The following is a 20644-nucleotide window of genomic DNA, read 5'->3' on the forward strand; positions in this document are numbered from 1 at the left end:
AGCGCGCGGAAAGGAGACAAAGCCATTTGCAGCCCTACTGGCGCTGCGCAAACTGCGTAGGGTGGGGGAAGTTCTCTGCTGACCCCTAGTGGCGCATTACTCAAAACACAAACCTCGAGAGTATTTCTTAGACCTCTTGATCTGTTTACATTTCCCCTCTTATAGCGCTCATATACGTGGACGGTCTTTTCAGTGTGATTGCACGCGTGAGCATGTATGCTCTCTTTCCTGCCCCCTCATCTGTGTTGTCTCTGACCTTCGAAAGTTTATGCCAAGTTCATGATTTTGTGTGTGTGTGTGTGTATGTACACACACACACACACACGACAAGGCTGCATATTGTCTCCCTGGTTATTTAACTTATATGCAGAATTCATCATGCAAAAGGCTGGACTGGATGAATCCCAAACCGGAATTAAGATTGCCAAGAAGAAATATCAACAACCTCAGATATACTGATAACACATCCTTGGTGGCAGAAAGTGAGGAGGAATTAAAGAATCTTTTAATGAGAGTAAAAGAGGAGAGCGCAAAACATGGTCTGAAGCTCAACATCAAAAAAACTAAGTTCATGGCCACTGGTCCCATCACCTCCTGGCAAATGTTGTTGTTGTTTAGTCATGTAGTCCTGTCCGACTCTTCATGACCCCATGGACCAGAGCACGCCAGGCACTCCTGTCTTCCACTGCCTCCTGCAGTTTGGTCAAACTCATGCTGGTAGCTTCGATAACTTTACTGTTGCTATTTAACAACTGGGAGGCCAACATCCTTGCTGATCTACTGCAAGTCACCCAGAAATCTACCAGTTGTAGATCCTGATTTACCTTCTGCCTTTCTCTGGAAACAATGAAGAAAAACTTTTAAAAAACAAATGAGGAACTCTGGGGCTTGAGAAATAAGCGCGGGGGGGGTGTGTGCGACGGGGAACCAGTCATCCCAGAAGCATTTATATAAATTCAGTTGTGCTTACAAATGTTCAACTACTGAGAGACAAAAATATTTATAACTCTCTTGCAAATCACTTGGATCTACCAGTAGATTCTTATCAAACTTCTGGCCAATCCGTAGCATTGGAACTGCACTCCATATGAACTAGGCTGCATTTCAAGGCAAGCCTTAGCATGCATGCAGCAGGGCCTTAGATCAGACCCAACTCTTGTTTTTTTTGTTTTAATGAATACAGCTCATGTTTATTGTATGCCTCCCAGAAACCAGCATTCTGCCCTTTCAGGGCCTGCCACTGCTATTTCCCATCACCCTCCGCTTTAACAGGTGAGATTCAACCAACTGAGGATGAATGCTCATTGTCATAATAGCCTCCCTGTCAACAAATCATAACAAGCCCTCTATAAAGTCTGGGCATAGTCTATGTTAAGTTGTGGGTGAACATATCAGACAACACAGCAATTCTTCAAACAGCTCTTGTTTATTCTCAGGCCAGAACTGAACTGAACGGAAGGGTTCAGCCAGCCTGCTTATATAGAGCTCGACTACAACGCAACAGTAACCACTTTCTGTAACTATCCAATCACTGAACATCACTTTCGGTTCCTTATTTGCATATGTGGACCTGAGTGAAAACTATCTACAGTATCCCCCTGCTGGCCCAGGGTGAGAACTTCAGTTCATAACAGTCCAACTTCTGAGTAAGGCTTGCGCAAGCAAATTGGGACCAATCCTCCATAAAGAGGTTGTCCTGAGAAACTTGTGTCAGCTCAGTTGGTTAGAACATTGTGCTGATAACGCCAAGGTTGCAGGTTTGATCCTCATATGCGACAGTTGCATATTGGACTAAATGATTCTCAGGGTCCATTCCAATGCTACAATTCTATGATTTTAGATGTGGGACTTGATGGTCTTTTGATGGGATCCTATGCACAAGAAGCTGGCATAAAGAAACCCAGTAAAAATTAAACTGGATTGAAACGTTCAGCAGTGAGGCTGCTGCTCTGCCGAAGTCTGGCAGAGGGGAAACAAGTCTTTAAAATACTGTTCTGTGCCTGGTTGACAGACCAGGTTTATGATCCTGTCTAAGTCCCCACCTATGCCCCCGTTGTGCTCCCAAGACTGTATTTTACTATCTTATACTTGAAGCTTTTGCCTGCTTCCCTCTTGCTTTCCTGATTCGGTATGAAGTGCGCTCTTACAGAACCACAGGAACCAGCCTTTTGCCCCATATTGCCTACATGGCTGGCACCAGCTCTCCTAGATTTCTGGCAGGGGGTCTATCCTATCCCAGCCCGACCTGAAGATGCTAGAGATTGGACTTGATGTCTTTTGCATGCACAGCGGACACCCTAGGTAAAGGTAAAGGGACCCCTGTAAAGTGAACCCCGCCTCCTAAATTAGATAGCTAAAATGAAGAAAGCTGGCGGAATAACCAGGAATTGATTTGTATGTGGAAAGATTGTAGGTTTCCCTTTAATAGCTATGGAATTGCAAAGTGTTTTAATTCTTTACTCCAAGGAAACGCAGCAAGTTGAATTGTGAGACAATGGCTTTCTTTCTGAGAGATATAAGGGTTGGGGGGGTCTATTTTTTCTTAGGATTGATTCCTGCATTGCAGGGTGTTGGACTAGAGGAGACTTTGGGTCCCAACTCTACAGTTCTGATTCAAACATTTTGAATGGAACTGCCAACAACATATGTTGGTTTTGTATGAGTACTGTTTTTTATATGGTCCACAGAGCCTAGGACTTGCCGATCAGAAGGTCGGCGATTTGAATCCCTGCAACAGGGTGAGCTCCCATTGCTCGGTCCCTGTTCCTGCCAACCTAGGAAAAAAAGTCAAAGTGCAAGTAGATAAATAGGTACCGCTCCAGTGGGAAGGTAAGCGGCGTTTCCATGCGCTGCTCTGGTTCGCCAGAAGCGGCTTAGTCATGCTGGCCACATAACCCGGAAGCTGTACGCCGGCTCCCTTGGCCAATAAAGCGAGATGAGCGCCGCAATCCGAGTCGGTCACGACTGGACCTAATGGTAAGGGGTCCCTTTACCTAAGTATCATACTGGGATGGGTATTGTATTTATTTATGCATTCATCATGCAAACTGGGGTCAAGAATGGCAAGGCGGGGATAGAAATTTCTGAAATAAATGACTGAAAATTAAATCTGACACTAGGAACAGAGCTTTTCCAGAAGAAAAGGGTTCCTCAACCAAACATCTCACCTGGACATTATTTCCTACAAACTTGCTATGTACTGGGTCCAAATTATCTGTTGTAGGAAACATCCTTCCTGCAAGAGTAAATAAAGCTGTTTCCAAGAGTTAAGGTTAGATTTGTGTGTGTGTGTGCAGTGACATTTATATAACTTTAACTTACAAGTCAGAGACATCACCTTACCAACAAAGGTCTGTATAGTTAAAGCCAAGGTTTTCCCAGTAGTGATGTATGGAAGTGAGAGCTGGACCATAAAGAAGGCTGATCGCCGAAGAATTGATGCTTTTGAATTATGGTGCTGGAGGAGACTCTTGAGAGTCCCATGGACTGCAAGGTCAAACCTATCCATTCTTAAGGAAATCAGCCCTGAGTGCTCACTGGAAGGACAGATCGTGAAGCTGAGGCTCCAATACTTTGGCCACCTCATGAGAAGAGAAGACTCCCTGGAAAAGACCCTGATGCTGGGAAAGATGGAGGGCACAAGGAGAAGGGGACGACAGAGGACGAGATGGTTGGACAGTGTTCTCGAAGCTACAGACACGAGTCTGACCAAACTGCGGGAGGCAGTGGAAGACAGGAGTGCCTGGCGTGCTCTGGTCCATGGGGTCACGAAGAGTCGAACACGACTAAACGACTAAACAACAACAACTTACAAGTCTACTTAAAATCACAAAACTGTGTAAATGTTCTGCAGCTTTGGACTGCATTAATGCAGGCACGGCCTTTATCATTTATTCTTGACCACAATGAAAACAAAGCCGTCCCTGTGGTTTGTTTCGGCTCCAATCGGGTGCCACGCTGAGCAAGCTGCACACTGTGCTTTTGTTTTCTTTTAGAAGTGAAGCCCTAATTAAAATAGCTGCTGGCATCTGTACATGGGCAGAGAACAAAAAGACGTTTGAGAACTGTCAAGAGCACGCAGTGCTTCGCGAGATGCATTAATGCTTTGACTTCGCCCAAGGCAGTCTCATAGAGAAAAACAAGTTTAAAAGGAGGAAAATTGGTTCCATCCTCTTGACATCTATTTTCCTACAAGAGAATTGGTGGTATATGCTGGCTTTGGAATGGACGATAGTACTATTATCTTTGTAGGGTCTCCTCCAACCCTCTGTCCAGGTTCTACTTCAGCACAATTTCTAAGCAACCATAGCATGCATTTATTATTTGAAAAGGACAGAAGCCATTCTGGCCAAGGTATTGAGGTTGATGAGAACATCTTATGCATGTTGAAAATGCACTAATAGATAAAGGTCACTCCCAGAACTGGCTTAAGAACCAGCTTTGCCTGAGAAGTTAGTTCTGAGCGCAGGAGTAATCACACCACACCAAAGACAGTAAAATTGGTAACAGATAGTATATGGCCACATTTCTTCAGTAATACTCTCTCAGGAAAGTAGCACAAATATGTGAAATGTCACCTGTCCCCAAAATAGGATTTTTAGGTTTTCATATAATTTAGTTGAGACTAACCCAGCATCTTAAAAAAGCAGAGACATCACCTTACCAACAAAGGTCCGTATAGTTAAAGCCATGGTTTTCCCAGTAGTGATGTATGGAAGTGAGAGCTGGACCATAAAGAAGGCTGATCGCCGAAGAATTGACGCTTTTGAATTATGGTGCTGGAGGAGACTCTTGAGAGTCCCATGGACTGCAAGAAGATCAAACCTCTCTATTCTGAAGGAAATCAGCCCTGAGTGCTCACTGGAAGGACAGATCCTGAAGCTGAGGCTCATGAGAAGAGAAGACTCCCTGGAAAAGACCCTGGTGTTGGGAAAGATGGAGGGCACAAGGAGAAGGGGACGACAGAGGATGAGATGGTTGGACAGTGTTCTCGAAAACTACAAACATGAGTCTGACCAAACTGCGGGAGGCAGTGGAAGACAGGAGTGCCTGGCGTGCTCTGGTCCATGGGGTCACGAAGAGTCGGACACGACTAAACAACTAAACAACAACAACCCATGTGTTGATAATACATTCAAAAATCTTGTGATTATTTAAGTAGGTTTATAGCTTTTTGATTTATATCCCACTTTTCCTCCAAGTAGGTCAGCAGTGCCTGGCCCACAGTCACCCAGTGAGCTTCGTGGCAGAGTGGGGATTCGAACCCTAGTCCCCCCGCTCTGCCTAACACTCTCACCACTACAGAACACAAAGCACTTTTACAACTGATTGAGCAACCTTGAAGTCAAACATCATTCATCATTTTCTCCCACTCGAGGCAAAAAATTTTAACTCTTCTTTGAAGTCCAAGACCACACAGCACACTACTTTTAAAAGCTTATTTGCTCTGTGTGGATGAACGGATCATCAGTCTGCCTGAAGAGCCAGAGGGGAAAAGGTCACTATCATCTGTGTGCTGCTACTGATCTTTGTAAACTGAAGTTGGGAGGAAAATGCTTTAAAATGATAAGATAAGTCCCACCGGGCATAAGCGGCTCCTTCTCTGGACCTTTGCCAAGATGCTTGTTAAGCGAAGGCTGGATGCAGATGCCGAGATGAAATCTTGAAGGCAAATACTCAACTACAACTTTAATCAGTCAAAACACAGTTTTACCACAGAAGTGTAATTACCAGAGATGATATCCGAACAAATGCACAAGTAGCTTCTCCCTGACGGGCATTGTATAGCATCATGCACCCCAGATTTCAAAGCACTTTTTGTAGTAGGATGTTCACAGGAACAAACTACATAAACTAGCTGTTTGCTGTATTTTGCCCTGAGTCATGTGCCCATCAGTGGTGGTCGCATGTGCAAGATAAGGGTTCTAAGCCTAGCTTACAAGATAAGGGTTCTAACCCTAGTACAGTGGTACCTCGGGTTACATACGCTTCAGGTTACATACGCTTCATGTTTCAGACTCCGCTAACCCAGAAATAATACCTTGGGTTAAGAACTTTGCTTCAGGATGAGAACAGAAATCGCACGGCACCAGTGCAACAGCAGTGGGAGGCACCATTAGCTAAAGTGGTGCTTCAGATTAAGAGCAGTTTCAGGTTAAGAACGGACCTCCGGAACGAATTAAGTACGTAACCAGAGGTACCAATGAATCCTAGTTTTCTATGCGCAAGGGGTTTGTGACATATCAGGCAGAGCATTAAAAGAATACTACAATTATTTCCATGAGGTATTATAGGTTTATTTCTTTGAAGCCATATACTTTTATTAAGCATAAAAAATTCACATACAAAACCAAAACCCAGCTCTTCATATATTAACAAAACATGAACCATCATTCCGAAAAGGAGGTGCTGTGCTTAAAATTTCTTCTCTTAAGATACAACCCATGCCCAATAAATTGTACACTGCCGAAAAGTAAAAGTAACGCATTATAGCCACTTAGAGTGTGTCTTTGGGAAACAATTTTTTCTTTAAAAAAACAACAACTTCCATCATGAAAGTTAAGTACACAGACTTGAAAAAAGGGTAAACCATCGTTACACAAGGCAAAAATGTTATATATCATTCAAAACTTTTATAAAGAGATGTGGAAAAGTACCTAAAATAGTTTCTTCTTGTATAAAATTTCAGTAATAAAATATTGCTTACAATAAATAAGAAATGTAGATTTCATGAATACTGGTTGCGCCATCATTTACTTTGTACCTAAAAACTGCATTTCATCAGCTAGCGCTCCAGGCTATTTACAGGCAGTCAGAAGTCTTTGTTAAGTCACGCCAAAGTATTTATCATCAGTGCCTGGAAGGAACGTAACTAATTTTGGGAGGAGATTAGATGACTTCCAGAGCCAAACTAGTCTCCAGTGCACTTTTCCTCCTCCTCCTCTTCTTCTTTTAAAAAAGAGCACTGTATGTAACTTCCATTGTGTTTTGCAATGCATACATGTTTAGAATTTTCCAAAATACTGCTTGAGTATGTAACTGTATGAGATAAGATTAACAAAGCAGGGAAAGGCAAGCTTTGCTGCAGCTATATGGAGATATTAGATTTCATTGCTGCCCGTCCCATCTGTAGACATGGCAATTTTGAACAGTTCTTTAGCAGCTGCTCAATAGCAATGTGACGGACATTAAGCTGTGAAGCCAAGGAGTCTTTTTCTTGTACTTGCTTAGTCAGCTCTTCAAACACATCTGAAATAAATGTCAGCATCAAGTTAGTCCATGATTTCAGGAAGTACACCCATCACTTTGCAATTTTGTAGTGTCATTTACAAGATACTAAAAACAAAATGAAAGTTGTGAACCTATAAATTAGTAACCTAGAACCCTTTCTGTCAGTTTGCATTTCTTAGTACAGAAAGTATTGATCTGATGTGTAGAGAGCTTTCCTTTTCTACTTAATTCAAGAGGGTTCTGGAAGCTTCTCTGTGTGAAAGAAACAAGCAGAAGGCTCATGATGTTTGGGTTATTCCTTCAGAGAAGCTGAGTACGCTGGCTTAAACGGTTTCCGTTATCTTTTTCTGTCAAGATCATGCTGACTATAATAATAAGGCCAGAAGAAGCCTGGGTTTCTCTTTCTATCTCTCTTCCTTCTGGTGTGGTGTTCTGTATATAGTGTTATGGTTTAGTCTTATTATAAGTTATCGTAGGTTTAAGTAAAGTCTGCCGCAACTGGATTTCTTATGGACAGGCAAATCCTTAATGTATTGCAATTGTGACCATTATGCTCATTTGCCTTCAGTAGCAGTAAAGCTCTGCTGGATGAAATATAATTGCCTCTGGTCTATTTTTTGGGAATCCTGCGATGTGTTTTAAGTTTTTACTCTGCTAACTATAAATTGGGATTCTACTCTGGACCAATATATGAGTAGAATACATGACACTTTCTAGAATGCAGGTGGATGCTTTTACATTGTAGTCTTCAAAATGAATTTGTTTCTATTTCCCAAGATTTCTACCTTTTTCGTGGGAAGAGAGAAAAAAGTGTATTTTCTTCACGTAAAACTAGCAGTATCTTTTTCCTTTATGTATTTATTTATTTTGGGGACGACCGATCAATAGACAAATATTAAAATTCACCGTACCCTGGATTTGCTGGAGAAGTTTCCCATTCAGCTGTTCCACCTCTGCAAGAGTCATCTTACTCACTGAAACAAGAAAAAAAACACCATAAGCCACCAGACAAAAGAGAGTGGGAGAGGAAGCAAAGGAGGGGTGACCTACAGAAATGTTTTAACAAACCATTTTGAAGGGTAACCAAGACTAACATAACTGAATGTTGGGCTTCTTCATTCTACTGTAGTGACAAGTCAGAAAAATGGAAAGCAGCAACATACTTAGGGTATTAGAACATGGCAACCCCAAATACCCAGAAGTGAAAAAGTGCAAGACTTAAGTTCATAAAGGTAAAGGTAAAGGGACGCCTGACCATTAGGTCCAGTCGCGAACAACTCTGGGGTTGCAGCACTCATCTCGCTTTATTGGCTGAGGGAGCCGGCGCACAGCTTCCGGGTCATGTGGCCAGCATGACTAAGCCGCTTCTGGAGAACCAGAGCAGCGCACGGAAATGCCGTTTACCTTCCTGCCAGAGTAGGAAGTAGTGCAAGTAAGTGCGAGTAGACCTATTTATCTACTTGCACTTTGATGTGCTTTCGAACTGCTAGGTAGGCAGGAGCAGGGACCGAGCAACGGGAGCTCACCTGTCGTGGGGATTTGAACCGCTGACCTTCTGATCGGCAAGCCCGAGGCTCTGTGGTTTAACCCACAGCACCACCAGCGTCCCGATAGCGCCACCCGCATCCCTTAAGTTCATACAACTGCCTTAATGAGAATTGGTGCCCTTTCTATGTCACATCCCATGAAGTCACACTCTTATCTGGTCAGGGTTCTAAACATCCCTTTGGGGGGAAAAATGGGAAGATGTCTGTGGCCATAAAAACTGAACAGGCTTAACAGACTCTTGCTTATTATCAGTTCCCCACCCACCAGCACACTGCAGAACTTCTGCACCATTCAAAGCTGCTCCAGGATTGCAAAACCTTTACTAGACACTAAATTAAGCATTCAAAGAGATCAATATTACTGGATTAACAATGTCGTCTCATACATGTTTCTCCAGAAGTAAGTTTCCATACACTCAATGGAGCTTACTCCCTTGTAAATGTCATGAGGCTGCAATCTTAAACACGAAGTATTTACATTTACGGGTTCTACGCTTGTGTGAACTCAGAAGACCTCCCTCCTTCTGCTTAGGTGTTAATCGCTGGAGTGAATCCACGGTGTCAATGAAACACTCAAAGATAAATACAATTTTAGTGTTTGCACATCAACACAAAAAGGAAGACTTCCCTTGTTTCATGGTGCATTTGACAATCAGATACTAGCAAGCAACATTTACTCTTTTCCCATTTCCAGTGACTTTCAGATGACGAAGTCTGATTACTAAAAGCTATTAAAAATGCCTTTATAAAGATTTAGAACAAAAATATCGAGACACATAAGCATAAGCACTTCTTCCACTTACATTGCTCCCTGCTGTACTGCGGGTGTCTTCTTTGGACCTGGGTATCTGGACCTGTTTCAGCTTTCCCCATCTCCGCTGACTGGTCATGACTGGACCACAATGAACTACTACAGTGTAAGGTAGCACTTGCTTGCTGCAACATATCAAGTCTAAAATCGCTGGATTCTCTTGGTTCTAGAATACTGTGCGAACAGTTTGAAATACTCCTGGAGTTTCCATCTATCCATTTTGCAGAGTATTTAGGAACTTGGGAATCAAATTGTGGCAGCAGCTTTCTCTCTCTCTGATGTCTAAAGCCAAACAGTTGATGCTGTGCTTGCTTTGAACTTTCAGAATCCAAATCCAAATCTTTGTTTTGTGCATACTGTATAATCCAGTTAATTTTTTTGCTCAGTATGTTTTTCACTTCTGCATATGTGCTCTTGGAGAGTTTTGACTGTGGGCAACTCTGGTTTGCTATTAAGTGGAATTTCTCAAAACAGTCTCTGTGTCCCCTTAACGATCTTGTATGCAGAAGATCAGACTTTGGTATTCCTGAGGGGAGAAAAAAGTTACAAGTGGACACTGTAATTCAATTATATTAAATTGTAGGCTGCAGATATTTTAAGAAGAAATCGGCACTCAATGAAGACTAGACACAGGTTGCAAGGACACAAGGTTGATAAAGAGGTAATTTTCTGTATCTCATAGTCACTTAATTTTTCTCATAAGCAGCTCAAAGAGTTATCCACACCCCTATATAATGAAATAAAATCATCTCCACTTCCACAACCTCGGCACCTAGGAACTACCACAGAGGATCAGTCTAAGCGACTAAGAGGAAGCTAAATATACCAGCGATGGGAGTCCCCAAGTAACAGGACCCACCTGGCATAATGACCAGTTTTGCTTGGATTCAGCATCAAGTATGTCTCCATCTGGTATAGTTCAACTTGTTCCATATATCACATATGAAGGGAGCACGTGGTGCTGTAGTCTAAACCACTGAGCCTCTTGGGCTAGCTGATCAGAAGTTCAGCAGTTTGAATCTGTGCGACGGGGTGAGTTCCTGTTGCTCTGTCCAAGCCAACCTAGCAGCTCTAAAGCACACCAGTGCAAGTAGATAAATAGGTACCGCTGCGACAGGAACATAAACAATGTTTCCGTGCGCTCTGGCTTCCGTCATGGTGTCCCGTTGTGCCAGAAGCGGTTTAGTCGTTCTGGTCACATGACCTGGAAAGCTGTCTGAGGACAAATGCTGGCTACCTTGGCCTGAATCGAGATGAGCACCACACCCCATAGTGGCCTTTGACTGGACTTAACCTTCCAGGGGACCTTTACCTTTTACCTACCTTTATACCACACATAAACCAAACTGAATCCTATTAAGACTAAGGCAGGAATTTATAGACTACGGGAATACAGTGGTCCAGCTGTGCCCCTATCGGGACAAGAATAGCCATTTTCTGTCATCTATGGTTAACATCTCTAAATTAATGAGAAGTACTATATTGAGATAGGTTGAGTCACTCAGGGCATCAGCGCCTTTAATATGGAACCAATACAGTCTTTCACAAAACTGGAAAGTGATGCTTTGTAGAATTACTGGACAGAATCTGTTCTCTAAGCACCTTTAAATAGGCTGGATTTTGACTAGGAAAAGCTCTGCGAACATCTATCATAAAGCAGATTATGCAACACATGTATGAATGTGAAATAAAGGAGTTTGGCAGTGGCGCAACTGTAATTCCACCGAGCAAAAAATGTGTTGCTGTTTTCACCAGGACTACAAAAACAATTTTGTTCCATTCTACACATGGGTTTTGTCTCTCATCTATAGGAGTTTGGAAAGAATAAATCTAATCTTCCTTCTCAATCTCATTGAGAAGCTCACTTATTTCACATATGCTGCCACCCCAAAAAACATGGATTTTCACATTCTGCACCCCAACAGCCAACAGAAGCTGTGTTCATACATTACACAGAACCCTAGTTGATTCCAGCATGGTCTCACTCCTGGCCATGCAAAGCAAAGTTCATGGCTTGTTTCCCTCAAACAAACGTTGGCTACTGCTTGTGCTGTGTTTGGAGAAGACTCAAACCAGGAGCATGGAGAAGAAACAAGCCATGAACTCACGTTTGACTAACACAAGAAGAAAAGCTTTGTGCTTCGTTGCTTCTAGCATGGCCAGGAGCAAAATGTGGACTTTTGAGTAAATTCATTAAATTTACACAACTTGATTGCAAAAAACCTCAAAGCTGCTTGTTTCAAGTTAAACCATAGTTAAGCATTATGTATGATGCACTAGAATCTTTATGGAAGTTTTCAATTGAGCGTATAACACTTGCAATAAAGTGACAGTACATTGGCTGAGCAGAATTTATTCTGAAGAACAGCTGACTTTTTAAAATGAGTAAATAATATTTATATTAGTTCTCTCAGTCTACTGTGATTCTGCCACTGAAGCTCATGGTATTGTTTAAAAATATTTAAAGACATTTATATCAATATATTAAATTCAGCAAATACCCTGTATAAATGCTTCACCAACACCGTAAGGGACTGTGCCAGAAAATCAAGAAGCAATGATTTCCGGCAGCTTATTACTGTGCAAGCAAATTAGTCTGTGGTACTGCTGGTTCTGAGTATGGAAAAATGCAGTCTTACCAAGACATTTAGGCATTCAGCCATCCTGGCATAAGGCATTTAGCCAGTATGTTAACTCTGAAGGATTATCTCCCTGTAGAGTTGTAACTGAACTGACAAGCAGCTCTCAGCCAGCAGCTACTTATATTATGCCTGGGAGGACCCTCTATATTTGAAAAACTTTAATTAAAATGCTGAAAGGGAACTCATGCCCCAACATATTTCTATCTTGGCTAAATATAAAACAGATGCTTAGAACAGCAAGCATATACATGTAAAGAAAGCAGGAACTAAATCATCTGCTTTTCAAGAAGTATTTCAGAACAGGTGCAAATGTATTTTGAAGTAGGCATTTATTCTTTTCTACAGCCTTCTACAATGGAAGATCTCATTATATGGAACAGCCAGCATCAGCTTTTGTACCCAGCTCATGTTGCTGTGTTACACAATAGCTGCTGGGCTTGTTTTCTCTTTGTGTGCAAGTCTCTAATCCAAAGAGCTATGCTAGCAGCTGGGAAAGTTCAAAGAGCCATGAATAGGCACACACACAGCTTTGATGCCAGGACTTGCCAGCTAGCTGTTAACATCCATTGCCACCCTTTCTCCAGGTTGGATGGCACCCAAGTTTTTATTTCCTTAGATGCAATTATCTCTAGGTGGCTGATAATTAAGTAAAAGGCCACTTTAAGATTTTGCTTTGTTGCTGTGTGCATTTGGAGAGGTAGATTTTGTAAAGGTTTTTAAACTGATTTCTATCTAACTCAATGGGATAATTAATCAAATTTTAAAAGCACGCTGTATGGAGTAATTATTCCTTAATTGATTAAAAGAGATGGTTTGAAGTGTTTTTACTGCAAAATAATAGCGTGAGTGAATTAATCAATTGATCAGAACTTTTTGTTTTGTTTCAGGGGAATTGTTACCAAGATAACAGGCCATTAAGATACAGGTCTGGAATGATCATACAAATGCAAAACAGGAGGGTCATTCAGTCTAACTCACTGCCTTATTTTATTTACTTATTATAAAATTTCAACCCAACCCCTGCCGCCCAAAAGAGCTCGGAGTGTGAAACACAGCAACAAAGCAATCCAATTTAAAAATAAAGCAAACAACACCTAAAAACCATTTGAAAACAGTCCAGTTTCCTTACAGCTAATAATTTGCAGATTGGGAGAACTTTGGAGCCACCTTTGGAAGAGAATGAATAGCAACAAGACATCTTCCCTGAACCTTGTGAGCCTAGCCAGGGTAAGAAGGACACTTGCCCTGTACTCTGGAACCCGAACAAAGCAAACTGGTTTGGTTTTTAAGTCATTTTTCTTCTCTCCATTTTACTAGCAAGCCAACAAACCCTTCAGAATGCTGCAACAGCACTGTTTTTTAAAAACTGTTCTTTCCCAAGTACTTTGCTGCAGGATATAGCATAGAAAGTCCTGCACAAACCAGCGGCCAGTGTAGTCCATTGCTCCTATGACAGCACTCAGAAAAAGTAGAGTGCTTTCTACTTCTGGTACCAAGTAAGATTTTAGTAACAACTGCTCAATATTTATCTGCCCGATCATTAGATTCCATACAGGGCAAACTAGGGAAAGGGGATCTATTTGTTGTTATAGATCAACAATCCTCAATCAGCTTTGCTGCCTAGACTGGTATTTAAAAAACAGCATTGACTGTAGTCTGGTAACCTTTGTTTCCACAAATAAATATGAGGCAAAACTCTAAAGTCATTTGTGCAGGGAGGATATTACTGGATGGAACACCAGCAAATGTTTATTACTACAGAAATGTGTTTAGACTTGCTTACTTGGGACTTGTTCATCTCTTACGAAATACAGTTCATGACAAAATGCACATGCTTCCACTTGTCTTTTAGAATATACAATACAGTACAGAAACGTACAATTTAACTATTATTCTAGGTCAAATTTCTATTGTTTGGAGCCCACAAACCCATTACTAAAGAGTAGTTAAACTTCATATTTCAACACAGCACTGTTTATTCTAAAGACAAGTGGGAGACCAAACATTTGTCAAGAAATGTATTTTGCAAGACACAAACACGTATTTATGAAGGCTGGAACTGTAACAAAACTGAGAACAAGGGAAATTGAAATCGCCAAGTAAATGCGTGCTTAGAAATGCACAGGTGCTTATTTAAAGACTGGGTAAATGTGAGTATCAGTTAACTAAACTAGCAGTCCTTCAAATCCTGATTATCAGATTATAAAGTTACAAAAAGCTCAAGAGTAAATTACTGTAACTATTTACAGGGCTCACATGCATTTAGTACAAGCCCAATAGGTTTGAGTTGTATTCTGATCCTCTCTTCTCCAAACTGAGTGATTTTTTTTTAAATTCACACAAACACCCTGTGAGGGAGATGGAGCTTAAAGTTAGCATAAAAGCATAACAGGGATGTGAACGCAGGTTTCATGTGTCTGAATTAAAGACTTTAGTAGTGGCATCAAGCTAACCTGACAGTCATGCTGGATCCTTACAAGTTTTCAGCTTGACAGTATTTTAAACCATTGCTAGGAAACAAGACTAGCAAGAGTTTCTGCTGCACATTGACAGGCTCTAAATGACAGCCAACATTTTTTTTAATATATATAATATTATATATATATATATATATATATATATATATATATATATATATATATATATATAATGCAATTATCTGTATTTCATTTCCCTCAGACCTCACTAAGATTTTGTCTCTCAACACTCAGTGTTTATATACCTGTGACCATATATTCCATTCCATATATTAGAGCGTTGCTGGGGGGTTTTTGGTGGCATACAAACCTTGTTAAATAAATAAAATCTGATATGGGAAAGCTTATGCTATAATAAATTGGTTTGTCTTTAAGGTGTCACAAAACTCAGTTGTTTTTACAGATGGCTACTCCATCTGACAATGACATAATGTGGTTGCTAAGAAACAGTAGGTTATCCTGCATTTAGATCCTTAAACCCTGAAAAAGTCCAACAAGTGTTCTGTATTATTTAGTGACTACTTTTGAATTTGTCTCTATTACTGTAGATGTTTTTTAGTGGATAGGACACTACAGAGAATTTTCACAAATATACTAAGTTAAAATGTTGTATTTATTTACTACTTTTCTAGTAAAAGAGACATTCTTCCAATAATAAGAATAAGAATTTCCTTTCAGAATTTCCCAAAGCCTCAATGGCGCAGTATTATTATTCAATGTTAGGCTACACTTACCTTCAATGTTTAGCTCAAAACAAATGTGGCAGAAGGAGAGAGTATCTCTTTCTGTTCCTAACTTGCACACGCTGCAAACATTATCATCGTTCAAGTCAATGTTAACAAACTGCTCTTCGTTCATAGTGTCCCTAAAAGAGAAAATGCCCTGTTACCCGGTGAAGGCTGAAGAAAACCACATCCTAGCACTAACCACAACCTAAATTTGAACATATGGTAATGCACCTGAGAGTTTCTATTTTCCATTTCCCATAGATTTAAAACCGAAGCCTTATTTCTAGACATCCTTTATTCTACATTTTCATAATTTCAAGCCTACAGGATTAGTATCCTCCACATTTGGTTTGCTCTACATGGCCTAAATACTTTAAAACTCACTGAGCGAGTGCTTAAATTATATGCTCTTCTGTAGTTCTCTAACCTGATATGAAAGGAAAACAATGCCCTTTGACATGCTCACTATGTTTTTCCTGTGAACAATTAACTGTATTTAAGGATTTAAAATATTTGTGCCAATTCAATTTGGCAGTCACAGATGTATTTTGCATTTTTGTCACTTGTCTAAAAACATGAACACATCACAACTTGCAGTTTTTATTCTAATATTTATATTCCGCTTTCCACTACGTAGGTCTCAAAGTGGCTTACAGCTATAAAATATACTACACACAAAGCTGACACCACAAATTAAACCTCTAAAGTTTAAATCTAAAAAAGAAAAGAAAAGCGTAAAACTTCTGAGAAGCATCCAGGGTACAAAGGCCTCCTGAAATAAAACAGTTCTGACCAGATGTCTGAAACTCAGTAGGGGCGGTGGCAGTCTTAACTTCGTGTGGGAAGGAGCTCCACAGAGCTGGGCCCACAACAATGCCTCCAAAGTCATCTGAAGCCAATACTGTACATGTTTTGCCTTACACGTTTTCCTAACACGGCTGGCACTGTGAGTATTAATCTGGAATAGTTAACAGGCTTGATCACATCTCCTGTGCGATACACTAGCATTGTAATTAAGGGTTGTAATGTCATTTGGCTTGAACATCCTGTTTAAACTACATTCAGTATAAGCCTTGGATTCTGCAGGGGCAACCATGCCGAATAATGTATGACGATGATTTTCAATTCATCAGGCTGCTAATATAAAGGGTAAGTTAATGAAACCCAGCATCCTCTGTAGTAAATTGAAACTGTTTCTCTCTCAAACTGTTCATTAGCCATTAAGAGTCCATTAACTATGCAGAACATTCATTTGAGTTTTACTTAAGGCCTTCAAGAGATTTGAAGTACTCTGTTTAGTACCCACAGAAACTAAAACCAGGATTCTATGAGGCTGGTTTTCCTAGAGAGGACTAGGACTGCATATATACATTTAAAGCACCACCACCCCAAAATAATATGGAAACTATTCCATTAAGGGTGCTGGAAACTGTAGCTCTGTGAGGCGTAAACTACAACTTCCATGGGGTATATTATTATTATTATTATTATTATTATTATTATTATTATTATGTTGTGTATTTTGTGTTTTGTACACTGTAAACCACTCTGTGATCCTCAGATGAAAGGTGGTATATAAATTTATTTTGTTATTGTTATTATTCATCATGTGTATGCAACTTAGGTCATCTTTTTACAAAAAAGAAATCAAAAGAATATAGAGAACTGGCCAATAGTGCATTCTGTGGTTATCAACCTACATCTTTGAGAATCAAGGCATCCACTAGATCACACTGGCTCATCTTCTGGGAGAAATACATGTCACCCTTAATATTGACAGAACCAATAAGGATTGTCCTTTTGACAAGTCTCCCTTGTTGTCTTAAAAATTAAACAGAAAATAAAGCTAACTTCTTATCCCCACTCCCTGAAATGGTGCTGGCTGTGGCAAGGGAAATGGACCTAACGCATGCTCAGAGCCACATGTTTTTCAGTAAAAGTGGTAAATCTGCAGCACACCAAACCTTGTTCGATTCCAAAAACCCACCAGCCCAGGCAATAGTCAGGGATGAAGGGGATTGTGCTCCAGCAGTATCTGAGGGCAGCATGCTCCTCATATCATTAAGAAGGTAGGGTGGATTTTGAATGCTGTTGGGTGGTTTTTGTGGATCAACACTTTTAATGGATTTGTATGATTGCTGCCACTGCAAATTGCTTGGGTAGTCCTTTGTGTGAAGCAATACATAAACAGAATAAATCTAACCTAATCTCTGCCCTACAAATTAGCAATTGTGTTCAGGTGCTGGGATCGTAATTTTGGTTTCAAAATTAAACCATGTCACTTAATTAAATAAGGCTGCTCCATTACTCACTCTGCCTCCTCGGTACTATTCTGAATATTCTATTAGCTAGGACCAAGTGGGAGTTTCAGGGCTAAGCAGGGTTTAGGGCCAAGTTGCTGCCCAGATAGAGTAACTGCCTGGGAAACACATCTATGCTGCCTAGGGGGAGGGGTGTGTGTGTGCAAGTAAATAAAAATAAGTGAAGAACCACAATTAAGAGCGGAAGGTTGATGAGGAAGCAATTAACATGCAGGGAGAAGTGGATTCAGCAGAGCCTCAACATTTTCTCCATGGCAGATTTCACAAGCCACCTAAACACTCCCCCTCCCTCAAAAAAGCTAGTCATAAATATGGCTCCAGCACTACCAAAATCTACCAGGATTTGGATTTCCCTAAACATGCCTCCACACTACATTCAGTATATGGCTTGGATTCTGCAGGAGCAGCCATGCTGAATAATGTACAATGGTGATTTTCAATTCAATTCAAGGCTGCTAATATAAAAGGTACCTCACTTGGCATGCCTACTCCCTTAGTAAACATACATATTATTAACTCCTCTTAAACCTATATATATATATGTTGTTGTTTAGTCATGTCCGACTTTTGGTGATATATATATATATATGCGTGTGTGTATGATATATTATATATATATTATATGTGTAGTTATAAAACCATTTTTGTGTGTGTGCGCGCACACACACACACATATACATATACACATACAGTGGTACCTCGGGTTACATACACTTCAGGTTACAGACTCCGCTAACCCAGAAATAGTACCTCGGGTTAAGAACTTTGCTTCAGGATGAGAACAGAAATCGTGCTCTGGTGGCGCGGCGGCAGCGGGAGGCCCCATTAGCTAAAGTGGCGCTTCAGGTTAAGAACAGTTTCAGGTTAAGAACAGACCTCCGGAACGCATTAACTACTTAACCCGAGGTACCACTGTGTGTGTGTGTGTGTGTGTGTGTGTGTGTTCATATACACACACACACACACACACACACACGTGTATTAATAACTCCTCTTAAACTACACACACACAAATAAATAAATATTATCTTTTAAACCTGCCATTTATCCACTTCCCACCGAGGCTCATCTTAATACCCTCAAACAGCCCCCCACCCAACCAATGCAGGTATCATTATCGTTAACGCTTCCCCATTAAAACCGGGCCCCTCACCAACTTCCCATACCTTGGGACCAAACCTAATTAATACCTTCTCAGCAGGAAGAGCAGTCACACTAGCGCTCCTCTTTACACCTTTTTGCCCGTTTGCCCAACAGCCTAACCCTCAGTTAACCATTTCGTCGCCGTTCTCCACGGCGCTCCGACAAAAGCAGCGAACCCCGTGGTCACCCAGGATGTAAGAGCACTGTCTGAGGGCCAGAGCTAGCGGGGAAGGAGGAGGAGGAGGAGGTCACAGGGAAGCCCTACGCCGGGAACTAGGGGGTGAAGGGAGGGAGGGAGGCCGTCCCCGCGGGCCCTGCCGCCTGAGGCAGCCGCCTCGCCTCGCCTCAGGGCCGGCCCTGGTCGAGAATAACCGGCGGCGGCCTCGAAAACCGTCGCTTCCCCTCACCGTGTCCGCGTTCCGCCCGCCGCGCTCCCCGCTTTCGTCCTCTGGAGCCGCCGAGAACCGTCTGAGGGAAGAAGGCGAAGGACGGGCTCCGCTCGGCCTCCTCGCGCCCGGAGCCCCGCCCACTCCCGCCTTCCCGGGCTGGACCATTGCGTGCCACAGAAAGGGGGTGCGCGTCTGTGTCCTCATTTTTTGTATATGCGCGCGCGCTTATTCGTTTTTTTCCCCCTCCTCTCGCCTCACTAGTTGCCTTTATCTGCTCCGCTCGCGTTTCTTCCAAAAAGCGGCCTGGCTTGGCTTCTGCCCGCACGCAAAACATACAAACACCCCCCCGAACACCAATGGGCCCGGCCGGAATTGGCGTCCCGCGCTGCTTGCGAGCGCAGAGACATACAGAAAAAAGGGGCAGAGTGGCGCGCCGAGACTCAGTTTCTGGGTTCTGTCGGTTGCTTTCTTCCTGCGAGTTGGGGAGAGCAGCATAGCTGTCAACTTTCCCCTTTTCTCGCGAGGAATCCTATTCGGAATAAGGGAATTTCCCTTTAAAAAAGGGAAACGTTGACAGCTATGGAGAGCAGAGCGACGGGCTTTGCAGAGGATGGACGCAGGGTTGCAGCAGCCCAAGGGGAAGGTCTTGTTTGCAAGAGCCCTGCTTTTCAGATAGGATAATTCCTACTGAACCTAGACAAAAAGCAGAGACATCACCTTGCCAATGAAGGTCCGTATAGTAAAAGCTATGGTTTTCCCAGTAGTGGTGTATGGAAGTGAGAGCTGGACCATAAAAAAGGCTGATCGCTGAAGAATGGATGCTTTTGAATTCTGGTGCTGGAGGAGACTCTTGAGAGTCCCATGGACTGCAAGAAGATCAAATCTCTCCATTCTGAAGGAAATCAGCCCTGAGTGCTCCCTGGAAGGACAGATCCTGAAGCTGAGGCTCCAAGACTTTGGCCATCTCATGAGAAGAGAAGACTCCCTGGAAAAGACCCTGATGTTGGGAAAGACGGAGGGCGCAAGGAGAAGGGGACGACAGAGAACGAGATGGTTGGACAGTATTCTCAAAGCTACCAGCATGAGTTTGACCAAACTGCGGGAGGCAGTGGAAGACAGGAGTGCCTGGCGTGCTCTGGTCCAGGGGGTCACGAAGAGTCGGACATGACTAAACGACTAAACAACAACAAAATTCCTTCTGAATCTCTCCCTAAGCCAGGGTTTCCCAAACTTGGGTCTCCAGCTGTTTTTGGACTACAATTCCCATCATCCCTGACCATTGGTTCTGCTAGCTATGGATGGTGGGAGTTGTGGTCCCAAAAAAGCTGGCGACTCATGTTTGGGAAACCCTGCCCT

At 42.0% G+C, this 20644-nt stretch overlaps 1 protein-coding gene across 1 annotated transcript; it reads right to left on the reverse strand.

The window, feature by feature from the left end:
- Window positions 1-6280: 6280 nt before the first annotated feature.
- Window positions 6281-19411, reverse strand: C10H21orf91 (chromosome 10 C21orf91 homolog). The gene is made up of 5 exons (XM_053407190.1): window positions 19307-19411; window positions 15442-15572; window positions 9581-10114; window positions 8142-8204; window positions 6281-7248 (listed from the first exon to the last, which is right to left on the reverse strand). The coding sequence occupies exons 2-5, from the start codon at window positions 15563-15565 to the stop codon at window positions 7088-7090; spliced, it is 882 nt and encodes a 293-aa protein (XP_053263165.1). The 5' UTR covers window positions 15566-15572; window positions 19307-19411; the 3' UTR covers window positions 6281-7087.
- Window positions 19412-20644: the final 1233 nt, after the last annotated feature.

Source organism: Podarcis raffonei, chromosome 10 (assembly GCF_027172205.1).
Source record: "Podarcis raffonei isolate rPodRaf1 chromosome 10, rPodRaf1.pri, whole genome shotgun sequence".
Lineage (NCBI taxonomy): Eukaryota > Metazoa > Chordata > Lepidosauria > Squamata > Lacertidae > Podarcis > Podarcis raffonei.